Below are 21,314 nucleotides of genomic sequence, written 5' to 3'. Positions count from 1 at the left end.
GAGGTCTCGCCCTCTGCTATCAGTATAGGCGATTTCTGGAGATTGACAATTTTGCATTTGTTGGCTCCAGCCCCACGACAGTTGGTGGGCTGAAATGTTGGCCCGAGCTCAGCATACCAGTCTGGGGTGTACTGGCAATAGTGAAATCTGACCAACCCCACCCATTCACCCTGCACAGGGTGAGGTCTGGCCCTGTGCTATCAGTACTGGCAATTGACGATTTTGCAACTTTTCCAGTAATATGAATATAGGACACAAGGTCGGGATACCAGTCTGGGGTGTACTGGTGATTGTGACATTTGACCAACCCCACCCGTATCGAAAGACTTCTTGAGGACCTTTATAAAATCCATGATTGACTCACTGAAGAGAAGGAACTAAAATACATCAATATTGGTGTCCAATCATAATGCATGAGCTTAATTTGTTTAAGGGGCAAAATTGCCAAGATTGTTCTGGGTTTTATTGTCCAATTGGGTTAATTGTACGGAAAATATAGATTTGGCGGAGAGAGGATTAACCTTGCTCTAAGTCCTAATGTTTCAACCAAATGTAGATTCATTCTCTCTAATGACTTATCTGAAATGAATCTTGAAACATTTGATATTTTATGGATTAAGAAAAGTAAAATTTCAAAAATGTTATCTAGGTAGGTTCCTGTAGCGAGTAATGGGACATCCAGAAATTGGAGTCATTACACCTAACTAAAGAGTTTCAATACAATTGAAGTTGAGCGTGTTAACCACTTGTTTCACTATGCACCCTATTCAGAAAACAATTGACAAGAATGCCCATATGCACATCAAATGATAGAGTCAATCCTGACTGTCACGCATTATTTTTAAACAGGATGTATGTACCGCTGCTGTCCCGCTTGCATTTCTATTCTTCAAACAGGGATCGAAATGCTATTTTTTTGCATTTCACAGAAATAGCCCTTTCAAGGACCTGTTACTGTGAAATGTGATCCCAGCACTCACAGGGGTGTTGGGAGCCACGAATACATTAGTGTCGGTTTCACAGCTCAACGCAAAAGTATACAAGAAGGCTGGCCAGCACGTTTGCTCAGCGGGCCAGCCCAACTGAAATGTGGAGGTCACTGTTGAGAAAAAGGGGGCTTGCGCAACTCTCAAACAAGTGCAAATATGAAAAAGTGCCTCCTCTGTGCTTTTGTTTATTTGCATTGTTTTTTAAGAATCTGATCCATGGTGTCTAAGTGCTGAGAAGGAAATGTTATTGAAATCTAACAATCAGAATCAATTCTTCGTGAAGAATAGTTATGTTTAAGGAGCCAATAAATTAGCCTCACTTTCAAAGCCATAGGCAGGTCAGAAACTTTAAAATATCATATGAAAGAGGCATCTTGACATGCATACCCATATGTAATGTTTATTGTTTAAATACCCTGCTAATGTCATGGAGTCTTCTTATTTTGGGATCTTTTTATTTAGATATGTCACATCTGATTTTCAGCAGCATTTCAATGTTACCTATCATTTAGGTTTATTGATTGTGCTGCGATTCACAGTTGTTTGTAAGTTGTACTTTCCTTTTAAAAACGGACATTTAAAAAAGCAATACAATCATATTTACCTAAATTTCACGACATGGATTTTCTTATATCCAGATAGACCATAAAATACATTTTGAACCTGTAAATGAGAAACAAATACTATATAATTTTCAACAAAAGAATTCAGGTTCATAACTTTTCAAGGATATTAAGAATGGGTTGCATTATGTTCTGACAAAAGTCTGGGGTTTCTCATTGAGCACAGGGTGAGACTGATTAGAGTCAGTAGGAAATGCACATGGGCTGGGGATTTCATGTCTAATATGATAAAATGGATAAGACACGGATACTTGATACAAAACCACATATAATTCCAACATATAATTGCTATGTATCAGTGATTTTTTATATGCATTGCAACCGATTTATCATGTATATGACAGGGGTCGAAATTTGTGGATTTGTTCACCAGGAGCAAAACGCAGCTCCTGGGTATCGGGCATATCAGTTATGCAAGAGCTACCTGTGGGGAACCAGGAGCTAGTACGCAGTGCACAGCAAATCTAACTTTGTGAAAATGCAAACGGACGTTCTGTCCATTTTACATTATTCAATATGCTCTAAATGTCCCTTAGGTGAGTTATTTATTCTCCTCAATATACATTTCCAAGCATACACAGTTATTATCATCTAGCTAGGTTTGTATGACACCAATTTCTACAGGAGTCAAAGGTAGCTCCTGGTAGTTGTTGGTTTCAAGCTAACCAGGTCCCCCTCGGCAATAACCAGGAGCTAAATAGCTCCCAGCTCCTAACAATTTTGAACCCTGATATGACACACTAGACAGGTTATGAGGACTTCACATTATCAGATGAGATAGCATGAACGTGCAAGACATTTAATGACTGTGACAAGGCCAATACCCTGGACTTGTCAAGAAGGCATGGAAACCCCTCTCAGTCGGGGAGGCCAAACAGGGAGAAATCCAGAGCCAATCCTACCCCTGACCTAGATGGTGGCAGTTGAGAGGGCCCCAATTCCTGCCCTCCTTGTGCCGTACTGTTTGTAAACAGTCCACCTTTGTCCCATGTCATGCCCCTTCAACAAGATGCTGGTCAGTTTTTTTGTATCCTTTCCAGAGACCAAACACCATAACGACAAACCAAGCATCAAAGGGAGAGCCCAAGTGAAGCACCCCACACCAGTAACAAAGAGTCCGCAACCAGACAACCAACAACAAGTTCCCCAGTCTCCAGTGATACACTGCTGGTTGAGAACAGCGAAAAGAGAGAGCCCAACTACAACACATGCATGTGACGAATAGAACAGAAATGTGGCACTGCCAAGTCAGGCTGCAAGGACATCCAGCTGCCACTGTCTACCCTAGACTACCTGGGCATTGTGCAGGGAACACAAAACTTCACCAGCATGAGACATACCTTATTGGAACCCAGAATGCCCCCCCCCCTAACACAAACAACAGCACTGGACTTCCCAGACCACCACTGATCTTCCGTAACAGAAGTGGGCAGGAGTGTATCTGCTACATATAACTTCGCCTGATAGCTCAGTGTCCCAGGTAGGGCTATATTGGCCAGGGACAGAAGGCCAATCCACAGAGAGGAAGGGAGATAATAGGAAATAACAGGTAGCAGCAAGCGTAGTTTATTTGGTCAGAGGAGGAGGTGCAAGACCAAGAGACTAGCAGTCATTACCCTGGCACCGGAGTGCCTTGCTTGCTTCGAAGTGCTGATTGGTCCTCTTATGCTTCAACAGCCAATCAACAGCCGGTAGGCGGGACAGCTGGCCCTCCACCTAAGGCCCACATCAAAGGCCCCTGTCTGCTCTGGCCTGGACTTCACTTCCCCCTGTCTGCCCTCTGGGGCACTCATCAGGCAACCTCCCCTGCCCTTCCTCCAACGATGTCGCCCCGACCAGGAGAATCTACATGAATCATGAAGGTAAGCCCACTGGGGCTCCACTCTTCTGCCGCACACCTTGATGCATTGTGCTATTGCTGCAAACTTAAACATGCAGCACCTGCAGTGGTGCTGTCTCGTGGGGCCTGATGTTTCTATGCCGATCGGTCTGCCCTCTCCAACATGGCTGCAGGCATCTTTGTTCGTTCCCCTGGTACTGGAGTGCCTTGCTTGCTTCGAGGTGCTGATTGGCCCTCGTATGCTTCATCTGCCAATCAGCAGTTGGCAGGTGGGACAGGCAGCCCTCCACCTAAGGCCTGCATCAAAGGCCCCTGTCCGCCCTGGCCTGGATTTCACTTCCCCCTCCCTGCCCTCTGGGGCACTCATCTGGCTCCCTCCCCTGCCCTCCCTCCCACGATGTTGATCCGACCAGGAGAATCTGCATGAATCATGAAGGTAAGCCCACTGGGGTTCCGCCCTTCTGCCGCGCACCCTGATGCACTGTGCTATTGCTGCAAACTTGAACACGCAGCACCTGCAGTGGCGCTGTCTCGTGCGGCCTGATGTTTCTATGCCAGTCGGCCTGCCCCTTTCCAACATGACTGTCAGCATCTTTGTTCGTTCACCTGGCACCAGAGTGCTTTGCTTGCTTCGAGGTGCTGCTTGGCCCCCTTATGCTTAATCTGCCAAGCAGCATATGGCAGGCGGGACAGCCGGCCCTCCACCTAAGGCCTGCACCAAAAGAACCTGTCTGCCCTGGCCTGGACTTCACTTCCCCCTGTCTGTCCTCTGGGGCACTCATCTGGCTCCCTCCCCTCCCCTGCCCTACCTCCCGCAATATCGACCCAATCAGGAGACTCTGCATGCATCATGAAGGTAAGCCCAATGGGGCTCTGCTCTTCTGCCACAGATCCTGATGCATTGTGCTATTGCTGCAAACTTGAACATGCAGCACCTACAGTAGTGCTGTCGCATGGGGCTTGATGTTTCTATGCAAGTCAGCCTGCCCCTCTCCAACATGGCCACCGACATCTTTGTTTTTTTTTTTAACTTTATTTTTGGTATTTAAACCACAATACAACTCCACACCCACATTAGGGTGGACTTTAAACTTTGCGCGATAGCCCAGGACCCACCCTGTGTCCCACACCCCCTCCCTCACCCTCTCTCTTAAGTTCTGTGTCCCCTTTGGTTGGAAATGTGCCTCTTCTGACACTCGCCTTGAGGAAGTGGAGATGCCATGGACCTGCCTTCACCGAGGTGTACCCTCCGAATCTGAGGTGTCTGACGCGGGTTCCTCCGCTTCGCCCATCAGGAACAGTGTCAGAGGGCCCCAAATGTCCAGAGGACGGGCGTGTAAAGGTAAGAGTTTAATGAAGTCTGTTTCTACATCTTGGTAGTAAAGCAAGTCTCTGTGCCAGGCGGCAAATGATGGGGGGGGGTCTCGGCCCCAGGCCATGGCAACCCTCCTACGAGCCAGCATCAGCAGAACCCCGGCCAACTTCCTTATTGGAGCTGAGAGCAGCCTGGTCATACCCAATAAGGCTGCTATTTGGCTCGGTTGTATCGTTTCTCCCACAATTGCAGTTGTCGTCTCCAGGACTTGTTTCCAGAAAGGAGTTAACTAGGGGCACTCCCAAGCTAGGTGAACGAAATTTGCTGAGAAAGTCCCGCATCTGTTGCATTTCGCCTCTGCGTCGGGGTGGTGTTTGTTGGCTTTCGCTGGTGTGCAATAGGTTTGATGGAGGAAGTTGAAATGGATAAGTTTTAGGCGTGAGTTAAGTGCCACTTTTTGAGTCTGTTTCAGGATATAGGTCCAATCCTCATCTGATATGGTAACATGCAATGACTTTTCCCATCTAGATTTTGCACAAGTGATGGCGGGGGTTGTGCTGGGAAAAATGGATTTGTAGATTTGCGACACCAGCCTACCTTCACCCTGTGCCTGAATGACATTATGCAGCAATTGCCAGGTTGGTGGTTGACACGGGAAGTCTGGCAGAAGGGCCTGTAGGGTATAACGAGTCCTGAAGTAAAGGAATACGTCCAGAGCAGTGTTACCCCCTTTCATTTTTACTTGATCTGGGGTTAGAAAGCCCTCCTCTGTGAAGAGATCCCCTAGGGTTTGTATGTTCAGTTTTTCGACCCACTGGTGGAATACTTTCTCTGAAGTCAGTGGGACTCCAGGAATAAACTTGACAGGTAAAAGGGGGGAGTACCGTGATTAAACCCTGAGCTTCTGGGCTAGAGTCTTCCAGACTTTATACGTCGTGAGCATCACATTCATCGTGGAACTGGGGACGGGCGTCTGGCTAAAAACGACCGCGGTCAGAATGTTAGGCGTTGCCAGGGCTCGCTCCACTTGTACATGAGGTCGGATTACTTGAGAGGCATACCAATGGCTGAGGTACTGCGCTTGAGCTGCCCAAAAATATCTCTCTAAGTCTGGCAGGGCCAGCCCCCCACTGGTGACCGGGAGTGTCAGCGTAGTGTGCGCCACTCTGGCCGGTTTGCCCGCCCAAAGTAGCTCAAGGACCAGGCTTTTCAGTTTTTTCAGAAAGGTTTGCTGTAGCAGCAGAGGGATATTGTTGAATAGGTATAACAGTTTTGGTAAGATCACCATCTTGACCAGGGAGACCCTTCCCCAAAGGGTTAGCGGAAGAGTCTTCCATCGTGACACCTTGTCTTGAAGAGATTTGACCACCTCTTCGTAATTATCTCGAAGCACCTCTTGATGATTCAGTGACAATTGTATCCCAAGGTACCGGACCCTGGAAGATTTCCATGTGAGACGGAAGTCATCTGAGAACTGTTTGGTGGCCGGGGTCAGTGGGAATACGATGGATTTTGAATGGTTGATTTTTAATCCTGAGGCCGCTCCAAATTTAATGACTTCCCTCATGACTGGATTCAGATTGTCTTCGGGGTCTCGAATGAACAGTGCCACGTCATCGGCGTAGAGGGAGATGATGAGCTTGTGTGGACCTAGGATGAGTCCCCTCTCCTGACGCTGTTCCCAAAGGTTGGAGGCCAGTGGTTCCATCACCAAGGCGAAGATTAGTGCCGATTGTGGGCAGCCCTGTCTCGTTGAAGTTCTATTGGTGCTGATTTGGCTGTGCCTACAATAATATTAGCTTGTGGTTTAGTATAAAGGAGAGAGACAAGGTTGATGAAGCGGGCTCCTAGCCCCATCCTGGTGAGTACCATGAACAGAAACGGCCATTCCACCGAGTCGAATGCTTTTTCAGCGTCGAGAAGAACTGCAACAGCCTGCATTGTGGGATCCAGTGCCTCGATGACACCAAACATCCTCCTGATTTCGAAGGTCGTATTGCGGCCTGGTATGAAGCCGGCTTGGTCTGCCAGTACGAGGGCGGGCATCAGTGGCATTAACCTCTTAGCCAGCAACTTGGCGAGTATTTTATTGTCGAGATTGAGGAGGGATATTGGGCGATAGGATGCGCAGTCTTCCGGTGGTTTGCCAGGTTTGTGTAGCAGGTGACATTGGCTTCACAGGCGGTGAGAGGGAGGTTCCCTTTTTCCAGCGCCTCCTTGCATACGGCCGCCAGGAGGGGAGCCAGGGTGCATGCAAATGCCTTGTAGAATTCTCCCGTTAAGCCGTCTGGGCCCGGCGCTTTGGAGCAGGGGAGGGTCTTTATGGCCTCTATAATCTCCTCTTGTGTGATCATCTCATTCAAGGGTTCACGGAGGGGCTGTTCGACCCAATATAGCTCTGTGTCTTCCAAGTATTCCAGCGGGGCGGTTGAGGGCTTGTTGGGTTTAGCGCTGTAGAGATCTTGGTAGAAGACCCTGAATTCCTCTGCTATCTTTTCGTTAGTGTGGACCGCCTCGCCTTGTTTGGTCCGAATCCGTTCTATTTGATAGTGTTTGTTATCGGCTCTGATTAGGTCCGCTAGAAGGGCACCGGGTTTTTGGCACCCCCCCTTATTGTCGGACTTGACTATTGAGACTCAGGAATGTAACCTCACGGTCTGCCGTGAAATTGAATTTTTGCAATTCTTCTTTCAGAGCTGCTGCTAATTTTGGGTCCGCCGTGTTTGTGATCTGGAGCTCAAGATGTTTTAATTTCTCTTCGCTGTTTGCAAGCTCGCGCCTGATGAGCTTGAGATGACATTTTCTTTGGCGAGACAGACTCCTCTAATAAAGCATTTCAGAGACTCCCAGATTATGCCTGCAGAGGGGACCGATCCTACGTTGGCTCCGAGAAACACGTTGATCTCCTCCCTCAGCTCGGAGGCAAACACTTTGTCTCTTAACGAGCCCGTCTTGAAGCGCCACCGCTGTAGTGGCGGAGTTGAGTTGGAAGGCTTGAGGTTGAGGAAAAGAGGGGAGTGATCGGAGAGCGTTCTTGGATGTATACAACACCGGCCGCTTGACAAGGGACCACCTGCAGAGGCGAAGAAATAATCGATTCGGGAGCTCGTGTTGTGAACCGCCGAGTGAAATGTGAATTCTCGCGACTCGCCATTCGAGACTCTCCATGTGTCTTGCAGATTGAAAGCTTTGCAGATTTCTTTTATTTGAAGGCCAGCTTTGGTAAGAGGCTGTGGAGTGGCCTTTGATCTATCTTTTGTAGGATCTAATACCGTGTTCATATCCCCACCCCAGATTATGGTTGCCGGGTCTTGAGTGGAGAGCTGGGTAAGCACCCATCCAAAATTGTCAGGGCCGTCTGTGTTTGGTGCGTAGGAGTTGATAAAAGTCACTTTCTGGCCCGCTATGATGCCGTTCACTAGGATCGCTCTCCCTTCGGTGTCCTTCGCCATGCGGATCAGGCGGAAGCTCATCCTCCTGTGTATGAGGATAGCGTCTCCTCTGGAGTAGGTGGAGTAGGAGGAGAAGTATCTGTGGCAACCCCAACTCTTGGCCCACTGGTGGTCCTTCCCTGGGAGAAGGTGAGTCTCTTGAATCATGGCCACGTCTACTTCGTGGCGTCTGAGGTATTGGAGGATTTTCTTGTTTTTGGATGGGATATTGCCGCCTCTTATGTTCCAGGTCAGGACATTGAATGGGGCGAGTTAAACTTTATGTTTGACCACTTTTCTTTTTCAAATGTCAGCCATGGTACGGCTACGTTGAGCTCTGTGCTAGGGTCAGTGCTTGGAGTTTGGGTTCTTGACTGAAGTGGCGGCATTGACAGCTGGCTGGGAGATCGGGAGCAGGGGGGCGGCTGGGAACTGGCAGCGCAGAACTTTCCTGGTGAACTCTGAGGGCACCGTCCTCGGGCAAACCCCAACTGGCCCGTAACGTTTCTCCCTTTAAGGTGGACAACCCCCAACTGGCCCACAGGGAGATCCCTTGTCAACCAACTAGAACTAAAAGCGGACCATGGGGTTACCATGCCGCTGGGTGAACTTCACCCCGAGAAAACTCAATTTATGAACCAAACAGTTGCTGAGCTAACCTTGGTAAACGAACTGGTGCAGTTCTAGGGGCGCTTGGGGCTTCCCGATCGTCCCAGCCCCACGTTGTGTTCTTCGTGATTGTACCTGTACTTTTTGCGTCATATTTTAAACTTGTAGTCCGACTCTGGTTCCTCCGGTTTATGGTGGATTCCTGAGATTTCTGTCTCTTTGGGGCATGGGACGGTTGGGATTTGGGTCAGGGCAGCCTATCTGGTCTAGAAACATGCTTGCATCGGCTGGCGTTTGGAAAAAGTGGACCCTCTCCCCTTGTTGTACTCTGAGCCGTGCTGGAAAGAGCATCGAGTAGGGCATTTGATTGGCTCTGAGTCTTCGTTTGATGGCGGTAAAGGATTTCCTCTGAGTTTGTACTGTGCGAGAGAAGTCGGGATAAAAGTGTATTTTGTCTCCATCATGGAGTAGGTCTCCTCTCTCTCTGGCCAGCCGGAGGATGGTATCGCGGTCCTTGTAGTTGAGTAGCCTTGCAATGATTGGCCTAGGCGGTGCGCCGGGTACAGGTCTGGTAGATGGTATCCTGTGTGCTCTCTCTACTATGAAGAGTTGTGACAGTGATTCTCTGCCGAAGAGTGATATGCAAAGTGACTCCACATATTCCTCCATTTTACCTTGTGGCTGCTGTTCTCTCACCCCGATGATTCTTATGTTATTCCTTCTTGAGCGACCTTCCAAGTCCTCACATTTGGCTATTGTCGTTTTCATTTGAGCTTCTAACTGCGAGACTTTGTTTGATAGGGTAGTTGAGCTATCATCCAGATTAGACACTCTCTGCTCAACCTCGTTTAGACGTTCAGAGTGTGTATCGATGCAATGTTGTAGGAGGTCAACTTTGGAGGCGAGGCCATCCATTTTGTTACTTAAGCTCCCTATGCCAGCTTTCAATTCTAATAGGAGTTCTTTGATTTCAGACCGGCTACCATCTGATTCCTTCTGGTGTGAGCGGCTGGGTGAGGGCATCTGGTCCTCTCGCTGTACGGGTGCTTTAGGTGTTGCGCCGCCCTCGAAATTCAATTTCCTCTCGGATTTATCAGTTTTCCCCATCCTACATGCGGTTCCGGTGACGTTTGTATGTGGCGTCTGCCTTATGATGCCGGTCTTTGGTTACACTGTGCCTGGATGGGGTACGCCGGTGTGTCTGACTGTAGCCGGCCTGGTAGCGAGATGTGTATTGGAGTGTCCAGGGGGTGAGGGGGTAAACCCCTTCTCGTGGATTGGATGCCACTCCTTGTTGTGGCGCAGCACAAAGGTATGTATTGTAGTAACAGGGTTGGGGGAGCCCCTCTTGTGACACTGCTTGCTTAACTGCTTTATAGTTAAATGATGGTGGTTCCTGCATAGTGAGGAGTGCTTATATCCACACAGCCTGGGTTAGCCCATAAGGCCTCCGGGGCGAGGCACTGCCTCTTTCAGTAGTAGCTGTACGGATAGGCAATGGATGATTTTGGTCGCTCCTCCCTGCAATACCGAGGCACTGTGTGGGTCGGATGGACCCCGGCTCAGCGCAGTCTCATATGGCGCTGCTACGTGGGTTTTTGTGATCGGCGGGGGGGGGAACAGGGCCGGCTCGGGGTGGCCCCGTTTTAAGCAAGGAGCGCGACCTCCCCCCACCTCCGTACCTCGTTGCCTGGCCGATCTCTCCGCCATTCGCCACCGACCGCTGCAAATCCCAGGTGCTGGGGAGCTCCGAAGGTGTTGTGGCTGTCCCAGGTGCTGTGGAGCTCCGCAGGAGGGGCGGACGGGCTCTGGAGCTGGCGGAGCGCTGGGGGGGCGGGAGACGGGGCGCTGTCTCCTCCGAGTCGCCGCAGCCCCCGGCAGCGATGTCAGTCGGAGGGTGTGTGGGGGGGGACTGGGTCGGCTCGGGATGGCCCCGTTTTATGCAAGGAGCGCGACCTCCACCCACCTCCGTACCCCGCTGCCTGGCCGATCTCTCCGCCGTTCACCGCCGACCACTGCAGAACACAGGCGCTGGGGGGGGCGGGAGACGGGCCTCTGTCTCCTCCGAGTCGCCGCAGCCCCCCGCAGTGATGTCAGGTGCAGGTAGGCGGCGCACTGGACTCGTCCTCACTGTCAGCCGAGGACGGGAGAGGGGCGGGAGAGGCCTCCCACAGGCTCGTTGCAGGCCAACCCCTGCTGATTATCGCACGCTCGCCTCTTCGCAATTTTACCCCAGGCGCCTTCCCGGGGTCCAGGTGCTCGGGTCTCAGCCAGGTGGGGGGTGGCTGTGTGGGACTAGTCGCCTCGCTGGGCCATTTGCATAGAACACGGCCTCGAGGCCTCACAGGTCTTGTGAGGGCATAGAAGGGCCGATTTTATCCAGGAAAACAATGGCTGGCAGCTGGGTAGATCAGGAGTCCAGGAGTCGGGCAATTGGATCGTGGCTGCACAGGAAACAGCAGGATTGTGCAGGATTGATGCAGGGCTATACGGGAGCTCAGACCAAGGCGGCCATCTTGGTTGGCCCTCTAGTGCCCTCTATGGCCACCGACATCTTTATTCGTTCTCCTGGCACTGGAGTGCCTTGCTTGCTTTGAGGTGCTGATTGGCCCTCTTATGCTTCATCAGCCAATCAGCAGCCGGCAGGCGAGACAGCCAGCCCTCCACCTAAGGTCTGCATTAAAGGCCCCTGTCTGCCCTGGCCTGGAATTCACTTCCCCCTCCCTGCACCGGGGCACTCATCTGGTTCCCTCGCTCCCACGATGTCGACCTGACCAGGAGAATTTGCATGAACCATGAAGGTAAGCCCACTGGGGCTCCAGCTCTTCTGCCGCGCACCCTGATGCATTGTGTTATTGCTGCAAACTCGAACATGCAGCACCTGCAGTGGCGCTGTTTCATGGGGCCTGATATTTCTATGCTGGTAGGCCTGCTCCTCTCCAACATGGCCGCCGGCATCTTTCTTCGTTCCCCTGGCACCGGAGGGCCTTGCTTGCTTCGAGGTGCTGATTTGCCCTCTTATGCTTCATCTGCCAATCAGCAGCCGGCAGGTGGGACAGCCAGCCCTCCACCTAAGGCCTGTAAGGACCTGGCTGGTCTGTTGGTCGCACCGAAACCCCTACCCTTGTTCTATCTCCTCTCGCCACCAGTATTCGTCTAGTCCGGAGGGCAGTCCGCAAGTTTCTGGAAAGACTCATCAGAACATTTGGTGCCCAGCGATGTGAACGTTCGTGAGTTGGCAGCTCCGAACACTTGTTTCATCTTTTTTCTCAAATGACTTTGCTCATCTGCCACTCTTCGCTTAATGTGTATTATACATGTGCATAAATCAATTCTAGATGCCTACTGGATGTGTCTGTCCTGCTTCCCACTCCCACCCCACCGCCCTTACCTATTGTCTCTGCACTTGCTTGTTCGTCTTGACCCTTCCCCCCTTTCCCTTCTTCCCTCCTGCCTGTTAAGCTCTTGCATAATGTAACGACTGCCAGGCACTTGCATTAACTTATTGTCCTGTTTTAACAGTTTGTATTCCCCATGTCTGGTGTTGTACCTCTAAAACGTATTGCTCTTGCCTATTCTGAATGTACCAATGACTATTAAGAATGCTAAATCCTGTATTCCCTCCCTGCGTTAGAGTGCTTTGAAACGCTTCTTTGCTAAGTGTACAGGCGTTTAAACAAATAAATAAAAAAATCATCCACTCCAGCTGGTACTGCCATAGCATTGATTTTTTTAGGAGAGATTGAAAGGGTTCATCTGGCAAGGAGACAACCAGAATACTGTCAGCACCCTTTCCCAAAGAAAACAATAACATGCAAACGGCCAATTGTGGAAACAATGGTGGTAGAGTCAACTGATAGTTGTACATTTGCCTACTGCCAATCTTAATCAAATTGTGATTGAGAATGTCATGATGCCTCTCTTTTTGTGCTGCACGAATTTTTGATGTAGGCAATACCAAGAAAATTCTTTTTATATTTGACAGGAAAATATTACTTCTAAAACACTTTTCTAATAGAAATAATTGCAATGCTAAAGCTGTTTTCCAGTGTCATTTCACTTGACACATAGCATACAAACATATTCGAGATATCCAGCCACTATTGTAAATATAGGTGAAGGTTTCTTGCTACATAGTGTGGAATCAATGATGTGCGCCATTAACATTGATTCATTACCCAACTCCAAACAGACAATGCATTTGATATATTTTTTTAAATAGTTGTTAGTGATCTGGAAGTTTCGTTATAAGGCAAAAAGTCACCATATAATTTACGTTCCCCATATAACCTTGCTCTTAAAGCTTTGCAAGATAATTCCCAGATCACTATTAAGAACAGGAACAAGGATATGCTACACTCGCAATACTGTAAATTATAAAGCTGAGATCTACAGACAACTAAGGGATAAGACCTTTTCTTTATAAAATAAACATCTAATCCCATTGGAGAATTCCATACCAGATTAATTTGTAAACTCTGTACCTGGTATATACACAAACGCTTACGTAAGGAAGTTTTTAGGTGTAGAATCTTCAGTCATTCCTATCATGTACACACTCTTCGCAAGATCCACAAAGAGGTAAGGATGCCCACGAGAGAATCCACAATTCCAGGAATAGGGAGTCTTTCCAAGGACCTTTTGTGAGTATGTTGATCATGATGCTACATCCTTATACACCTGCATGCCCCATCATCTTGACCTGAAGCCTATGAAGCTATTTTGTGAGGTTAATTCTGCCAATTTTCATTAGAACAATGACATGCTCACAGAGGTGAAAAATAAAAGGGTTTTTTTAGACTCTAAGGGCCTCACTATAAATTGGGAGGTATCCCGGCAGTAAATCCACCGGAAAACTGCCCAACGCAATCACCGTTACCACCGGTTGGTCCGGCGGGAATCATTTTTTAGTCCTTAGAACTCAATGGGGCATTTTCGGAGCAATTACCACAGCGAAAATTGCGCCACAGTAATTGCACTGAAAATGGGTGGAAAGTCTGTGGATTTACCTCCAGCTCAGAGTGTGAGGTGACTCCTCAATTTTTCCACCCAATTCATAGTTGGGCAGTGCGATAATGTGGCTTAATGGTTTCTTAAGTGTGGACAAATTTAAAATGCAATACTGCCGACCAACTAAAACAAACCTTGCGATTCAAATAATCAAAAGAACAGTGTGTCAATCAGATGGATGTCTCTCAACACATGATATTTTCCTGCTCACTTGGGATTGTGCCCTTTCCTACATGGGACCGAGAATATGAACTTCACATATGAAAGCACATTCCAACTATGTAAAAGATAGACTTTGTTTATCCAGAGACATTGACCTTGGAGACATACACAATTCTGATCCAACAGTATTACATTTTTAGGGGTGGTATATTGGGAATTAAGTTTGTGCAATCAAGAAAGTAGATGGATTAAAAGGCTATGTACCTTGGTTTAAAATAGTTTTCACATAGATGCAAAAGGTATGTGTTCTGGTGAATACTTTGGGGATTACTGTTTTGAACTTAAGAAATGTATTATTTTGTTTAAATTAGAATGCATAAATATATGTAAATCAGTACTACACTGAGCTGTCGCTTTCGATGATTATATGGATATTTGGGTCCATATGTGGCAGTCCAATCTATGACATTGGATTCAAAATATAAATGATGGAATGTGCACTCAGGCTTACATTAAATGAGCATTTACTTGTATTTCTCCTTTTCTGCTTTATTTCCTTGTACTTCTCTTTATATATATAGACGTTTATCTTCATTTCATATGTTCTAGCTTCATGTTTTTGGTTGGTACAAGTTGAAGCAGTATTTAATTATATTATGTAAATAACAGGTTATCTCAATTGTTGGATGTCAACTTTCAATACCATGTCCAAAAGTGTAACTACTATACTTGATTAATATCTTGTTATTGAAGCATGCATCTATGAGTGCTATATTCTGTTAAGCTACCAGGAAGGAAGATGCATTTTATTAGGATGAATAGCACACTTACCTAAAATGGCTGCTATTTTAATATTGGATTGCACTAGATGCTGGTCTAGTGGCACTCTTTTGAATATTTAGCCAATTCCTGTCCTTTAGATCGGTTTGAACTCTAAATAAAATAAGGCACTCTAGAGCATGAAGAAGGGTTTGCTTGCCTGTCATAGCCACTGGTCAAGGGCCAAGCACTTCACCACCTGCAGGGTCCCAATGGACCCAGTCTTGGCACCTATGGCACCAAGCTCATTACAAAGAGTGCTCTGCACCCAGAATACAGAAAGCACGTGCCTCTAGGCCGGGCTGGGCCCTACCAATACAGGGAAGGCACGTGCAGAAGACAGGAGGAGAGGCTGGGGCCAGGCTATATAAGCCGGCCCCACCCGCGTGTTGGCGCTTCGCGTTAGTCTGCTAGAGCAGCGTAACGCTTACCGCCATTCAGAAGACTCTTACCTGGTTCAGCACGTGCATCTTCAGTCTCCGGAACCCTCCAGCATCTTACCTGGAATCAGCCACACCATCGCTAGAAGCACTGCCATCTGCTTCCCATCTGCAGCCGCCGCGTTCATTTTACCTGAGTCAGCCTCGCCATCCCTTGAAGAAGCACTGTCATCTGCTTCCCAGCTGCAGCCGCTGCACGCACCTTACCTGAGACAGCCTCGCCATCGCTTGAAGAAGCACTTCTACCACTTCCGACTTTGCAGCAGCCGCGCTCATCTTACCAGTCTTCTCGAGTCCTCCTTGAGTGCCGCCTAGCATCCTTACCTGTTCCGAACTTCAATGAACACGCGGATCTCATCTCCGGCAGCCAGCAGGAGTTCGGAAACCGGCTAATACCGACCAGCTGCACCTGCAAAGGGAATAGAAAACGCAAGGTGAGCAAGTCGCATAGACTATAACACTTGGCGCAGTTTCTGGAACAGTCTACTTACCACCAGTAGGTCCTCCGGGATAGACTGTTTTCATCACCACACGCTCGTGGGCCATCTTCATACTTAGGGAGAGAAAGGACAATTTATTGTTATGGACAATAATCATTGGGGAAAATTAACACAAAGGATACGGACAATAATCATAGTAATAAACCTACCTTCAAGACGGAATGGTTGCAGCCGGTCTGGACCTCCAAACCCAGGACCAGTGATGCAACTAGGTCCATCCACAGCGCCCCTGCTAAAGGAAAGCAGGACGGAGAGCCCATCATTACATCAAAACAGGTGAGTTTGCATGGGCAAACTCTTGTGCACTACATTCTGGCACAAAAGGGTTGAGGGGAATCACAGCACCACTACGCTATTCTCACTGCCTCTCATCTTTTCTCAGGACCAGTACCAGCACCGCGGGTCCTCGATACCACTGCAGTTGGGGGAGAGAAGTGATCCAAGGGAGTCAACTCCTGGGAGGGCTCCAACCGTGCCCCAACGTCCCCGCAGAGACCAGGTGAGCGAACAGAACGCAAAGCCTCTCTGAATCTATGCCTGGGCATTATGAATACCTCAGAGACTGACCAGTTGGCCCAATTGCTGGGGGAACTACGGGCTGAAGTGCATGCTTCCAGACAAGAAACAAATTCCTTAAGAAGGGATCTCATTGTTGCCCGAGAATGAACGGACAAACTGGCAAGACAGGTGCTTCAAACTCATGCAGGGCAGGTTCCGCTACCTGGAATCGCACCAACCCCTTTGCCACCTTCACCATCAGTTCAAGTGGTACTCCCAGGGGCTGTACCGTTGGCTCGACCTGAACGGTTTACCGGCAACCCCAACAAATATGCCATATTTATGAATGAGTGCCGCCTGCAATTTTTGTGCCGTCCAGGTGCATTCCCGAATGATAGCTCCAGGGTGGCTTTTGTACTTTCGTATCTAGGAGGCAGCGCAGCGGACTGGTCGATACCTTCGGGAAATCAGGATGACCCTGTACTTTACAATTTTGGGGAGTTCCAACGGGGATTGGAAAAGTTGTTTGCGAGACACACCCAAGGACAGGCTCAGGATAACAAACTGTTGTCACTAAGACAGGGAAATCATGATTTACTGATGTATATAGCCACATTTCATCGCCTCGTTGCACAAACCAATTGGCCTAAAGAAAAAAGAACCACATTATTTTACTGAGGACTACGTGGGGAGCTAAAGGCGTGCTCGCCCAGGTGGTCAATTCTCCAGAAGGCTGTGCAGAGTATATTAACCTAACGCTGCCACTGGATTACAAGACCGAAAATTGGATCGCACAATAATTGAAGGAAGGTCAATCTATATGCGACCCAGGGACAATCTGGTCAAGACCCATGAAAACACTGAACCCAGGCAGATCGGGGGGTTACGGGCCCCTATATCGAAGGCAGAGAGAGAGAGAGAAAAGGAGGCAGCAACAACTTTGTTTATATTGTGGCAAAGCAGGACATTTTCTTCGAGATTGCCCAACAAAACCACCAAAGAAAACGGTAGGTGCAACGGATAATCCCGATAGTGAGCAAGACAAGGCTCTGGAAAACTCCTGCGCCCGACAAGGGAAGGGGTCCCCTTGTCGAGCAAAAAGAAGAAAGTAGTTCAGACCTCACATCTAGTCATTCCGGTACGCTGAGTCCACCACCAGCAACCCTCAAGGGTACACGCCTTGGAGGCGTGGATCGACAGTGGAGCAGTAGGTAACTATATTGATCAGGGTCTAGCCGCAAGAATAGGCCTCCCTCTTCGGCATAAAACACAGGCGGAAAACGTGACTGCAGTGGACGGCTCTCAACTATCCTCTGGACCAGTAACGCAACACACTAAAAAAGTTATGCTGATATGTTAGGACGGTCATCAGGAAGACATCTCTTTTGATCTTATTGGAGCACCACAGTTCCAGATGATCCTAGGAATGCAGTGGCTGGAGACCCATAACCCCAGAATAGACTGGAAAACACAAGTGCTGACCTCTCCGCAAGAATGCGATAAAACTTGTTATCGCAAGAATCTGCAAAGACCCAAAAGCAAGGCAAAAGCACTTCTGGATCTTGCTGGTGCCTTACCCCCAGAATATTTGGACTATCAAGACGTATTCCAAAAGGAACAGGCTAATACTCTGCCTCCACATAGGCCCTATGACTGCCAGATCGACCTGATACTCGGGGCTCAAATCCTGTGCAGCTGAATATATGCTCTGACAGAGCAAGAAAATTAACACCTACAAACCTACCTAGATCAGTACCTAGCCAACGGATTCATTCGTCCATCTAAGTCCCCTGCTTCCTCAGCGCTCTTCTTCGTACCCAAGAAGGAAGGTGACCTCAGAACGTGCATCGATTACAGGGCGTTGAATCAAATCATGGTTAAGAATAGATACCCTTTGCCACTCATCCCAGAACTACTCGATCAGGTAAAGAGCGCCCAAATCTACATAAAATGGACCTTCGGCGGGCCTATCACCTCATACGAGTTAAAAGTGGTGACGAGTGGAAAACAGCATTCCGGACCAAATATGGACTTTTCAAGTATCAGGTGATGCCCTTTGGGTTATGTAACGCACCAGCGGCATTCCAGTTATTTATGAATGATGTTCTCCATGAACTATTGGATGTCTGTGTTCTTGTTTACATTGATGATATCCTGAACTATTCGCAGTCCAAGGAGGATCATGTTGGCCATGTAAGAGCAGTGTTGGAAAAGCCCGTCAGCACCGATTATTTGCCAACCTGGAGAAATGCTCCTTCCACGTCATGGAGGTCGAGTTTTTGGACTTCATGCTTACTCCTCGAGGAGTTCATATGGACACACGCAAGGTTGAAGCTATCTTTAAATGGCCATCTCCGACATCTACCAAAGGGGCACAAAGTGTACTGGGATTTACTAACTTTTGTAGACGATTTATACCACAATTCTCACAGATCGTCCATCTGATTACATCTCTTCTAAAGAAGAATAAGAAATTTGTTTGGTCCACTGAGGCTGAGAGCGCCTTCCAAGACTTAAAGCGAGCCTTCACCTCAGCACCTATACTTCGACATCCTCGGCCGGATCTGCTGTATGTGTTTAAGACTGATGCCTCCAGTATTGCCATGGGAGCTGTGTTATCTCAAAGGGACCCTGAGATGGGCAGCTCCATCCCATAGCATTCTGGTCCCGCAAGTTTTCTGCACCTGAAATTAATTATGCAATTACTGATAAAGAGCTCCTAGAAATCAAAGGAGCCTTCAAGACATGCAGACACTATCTTTTGGGGGCAAAACACATGGTTACTGTTATTACAGATCACCGTAATCTACAATATTTGAAAACAGCCAAGGCTCAATCCTCTCGTCAACTCCGTTGGGCTTTATTCTTTGCCGAATACGATTTTGTGATAACCTACCGACCAGGGGTGCGTAATGGAAAGGCAGACGCCCTATCGCGAATGGGAGAGGACAAAGATGCCTTTGATCCATCCGAACCCATAGCCATTATTCCCAAAGAACGGATTAAACATCAGATAGCCATAACTACCTGCTGGGAAGATTTAAAGACTGATCTCCAAGCTCAGATGGACCTAACGGCCCAGAAGGAATGGTTGAGTAAGGGAAATCAATACTACATCAGAAATAACCTGCCGTACTTTCAGGGAAGACTATATGTTCAGGACAAAGAAATACGTACTAAGATAATAGCGAATTATCATGAGTTATTGGTGGAAGGACATCCGGGGATCAACAAGACTAGAGCCAAAATCCATAAAAATTATTGGTGGCCCTCTTGGAGGAAGGATGTTGCCCAGTTTCTTACCACGTGCGGTGTCGTCGCACAAAACAAATCCCAAAAATTAAATCCTGCAGGACTATTAAGACCATTAGGAGTACCACCAATGCCATGGCATACATTGTCAATGGACGTCATCACCGATCTGCCACCCTGTGATGGGTTTAATACAATAGTGGTGGTGATAGACCTATTTTCAAAAATGGGACATTTCATCCCACTGAACGGACTTCCCATCGCTGCTACTCTGTCACGACCCTCGCCCAAAACCCCCTCTGGCAAACACATTGGCCAGGTGGAGTCAGGAATCGGGCCTCTAGAGCCTGGCATCCTCTTCAAAAACCCTCATGGGGCCAGTTCTGGCGCCTGTGGCGCCAGGCTCATACACCATGAAAAACAATGTGCTTGGGAACTACTTTATTGTATTGTCAGCCAACATAGAGGCATCCACATAGCTTGGTTCCTGAGAACCAACCTATGCGGTCTAGTGTTTCGGGTGTGGCAGCCTAGGGACTACTTTTCCTGGACTATTTTGTTGGGGCTATTTAAACCACACCCGAGCAAGACAACACGCTTTGTGTTACTTTGCAGCTTGCAACGTGACGCTCACCGTGTCCAGCTATTCCCTCGAACCTCGGAGAAGCAGAACATACAAGGAGACAAAAGGAACATCATTAGCAGCAGCATCATCTTACCTGCAGTCTTCATCTTTAAACACTCGCAGCTACTGAGAACAGCTTCCTCGAATCTGCATGCCTCCCGGACAGAACGACCTGAAAGAGGAAGATAGAGGCAACATTAAAGAAAGCAGTAGAGACATTTACAAATTACAAACTGCTCAAAAGGCTCACCTGGCCGGTTGCCTCTCGACTGGCACTACTCTTGACATTCCACTCACGCTGAAGAACACCGCGACCTACAAGGAAGGAAAACACAGGTTAGCAAAGGCAAGACTTTGCAGCCCTGCGCATAGCGCTTACTTACCGCATCATAGAGCTCTTAATGCGCCATCATTTACCAGCGGGGCTCAACCAAGCCAGTTTGCCGTGCTGGAGCTCATCATACCTAAGGGAGAAAAAATAGACATTTTAAACAAAGAAAGGCATGCAGGAGAGCAACAAAACTAAAGAACAGAAATAAGACCTACCTGAACAATATCAAACGGGCCGGCGTCAGTGAAGTAACTGGACCGCACTCGCTCACGAAAGACAACGCGCCCCTGCAAAGAAGGCAGGACGGAGAGCACGCCTAATTCTACCACAAGGTGGGGAGAGGGCGCCAGAGGGACTGAAATCATACAGGGGTGGAGGGAGGATACTTACCCCAGTCGGTCAGTCTTGAACACAGGCCTCCTGTATTTTCAGGCAGAACCTTCCCCGCAGACCACATCAGGGCAAAGCTGAGAAGCATACCAGCGAGTAACCCGGCTGGGTGGCGTCCCTGTGGATACCAGGTGAGCGTAACAACTCTGGCCACAGTATATCTGGAACAGATCGTCCGACTGCATGGTTTGCCATCTGTATTGGTTTACGACAGGGGATCTCAGTTTGTTTCAGCCTTCTGGAGAAGATGTTGTAAACTAGCCCAAATTGACCTTTGTCTTTCCACGAGTCACCATCCCCAGACCGATGGTCAAATGGAAAGGATGAACCAGACGCTCAAACAATATTTGAGATGTTGGTACAACAAACAGGAGACTCCTGGAAAAACATCCTCTGGTTAAGTGAATTCGCAAACAACAACTCTATTCATACCAGCACTGGACTGTCCATATTTTACACAATGAACGATCGACACCCAAG

General features: G+C 48.3%; 1 protein-coding gene across 2 annotated transcripts in view; it reads right to left on the bottom strand.

The window, feature by feature from the left end:
• Positions 1–21,314, bottom strand: part of IMPG2 (interphotoreceptor matrix proteoglycan 2) — a 901,957-nt gene that overhangs the window by 331,699 nt on the left and 548,944 nt on the right. For both annotated transcript variants that reach the window (XM_069637266.1, XM_069637267.1), the window contains one exon: positions 1,594–1,652. In XM_069637266.1, coding sequence (XP_069493367.1) covers positions 1,594–1,652 — 59 coding nt within the window. The remainder of the gene's footprint in view (positions 1–1,593; positions 1,653–21,314) is intronic.

This window comes from Ambystoma mexicanum, chromosome 7p (assembly GCF_040938575.1).
Source record: "Ambystoma mexicanum isolate Mex_15411 chromosome 7p, UKY_AmexF1_1, whole genome shotgun sequence".
Classification (NCBI taxonomy): domain Eukaryota; kingdom Metazoa; phylum Chordata; class Amphibia; order Caudata; family Ambystomatidae; genus Ambystoma; species Ambystoma mexicanum.
This window is presented reverse-complemented; position numbering and strand designations above follow the sequence as displayed.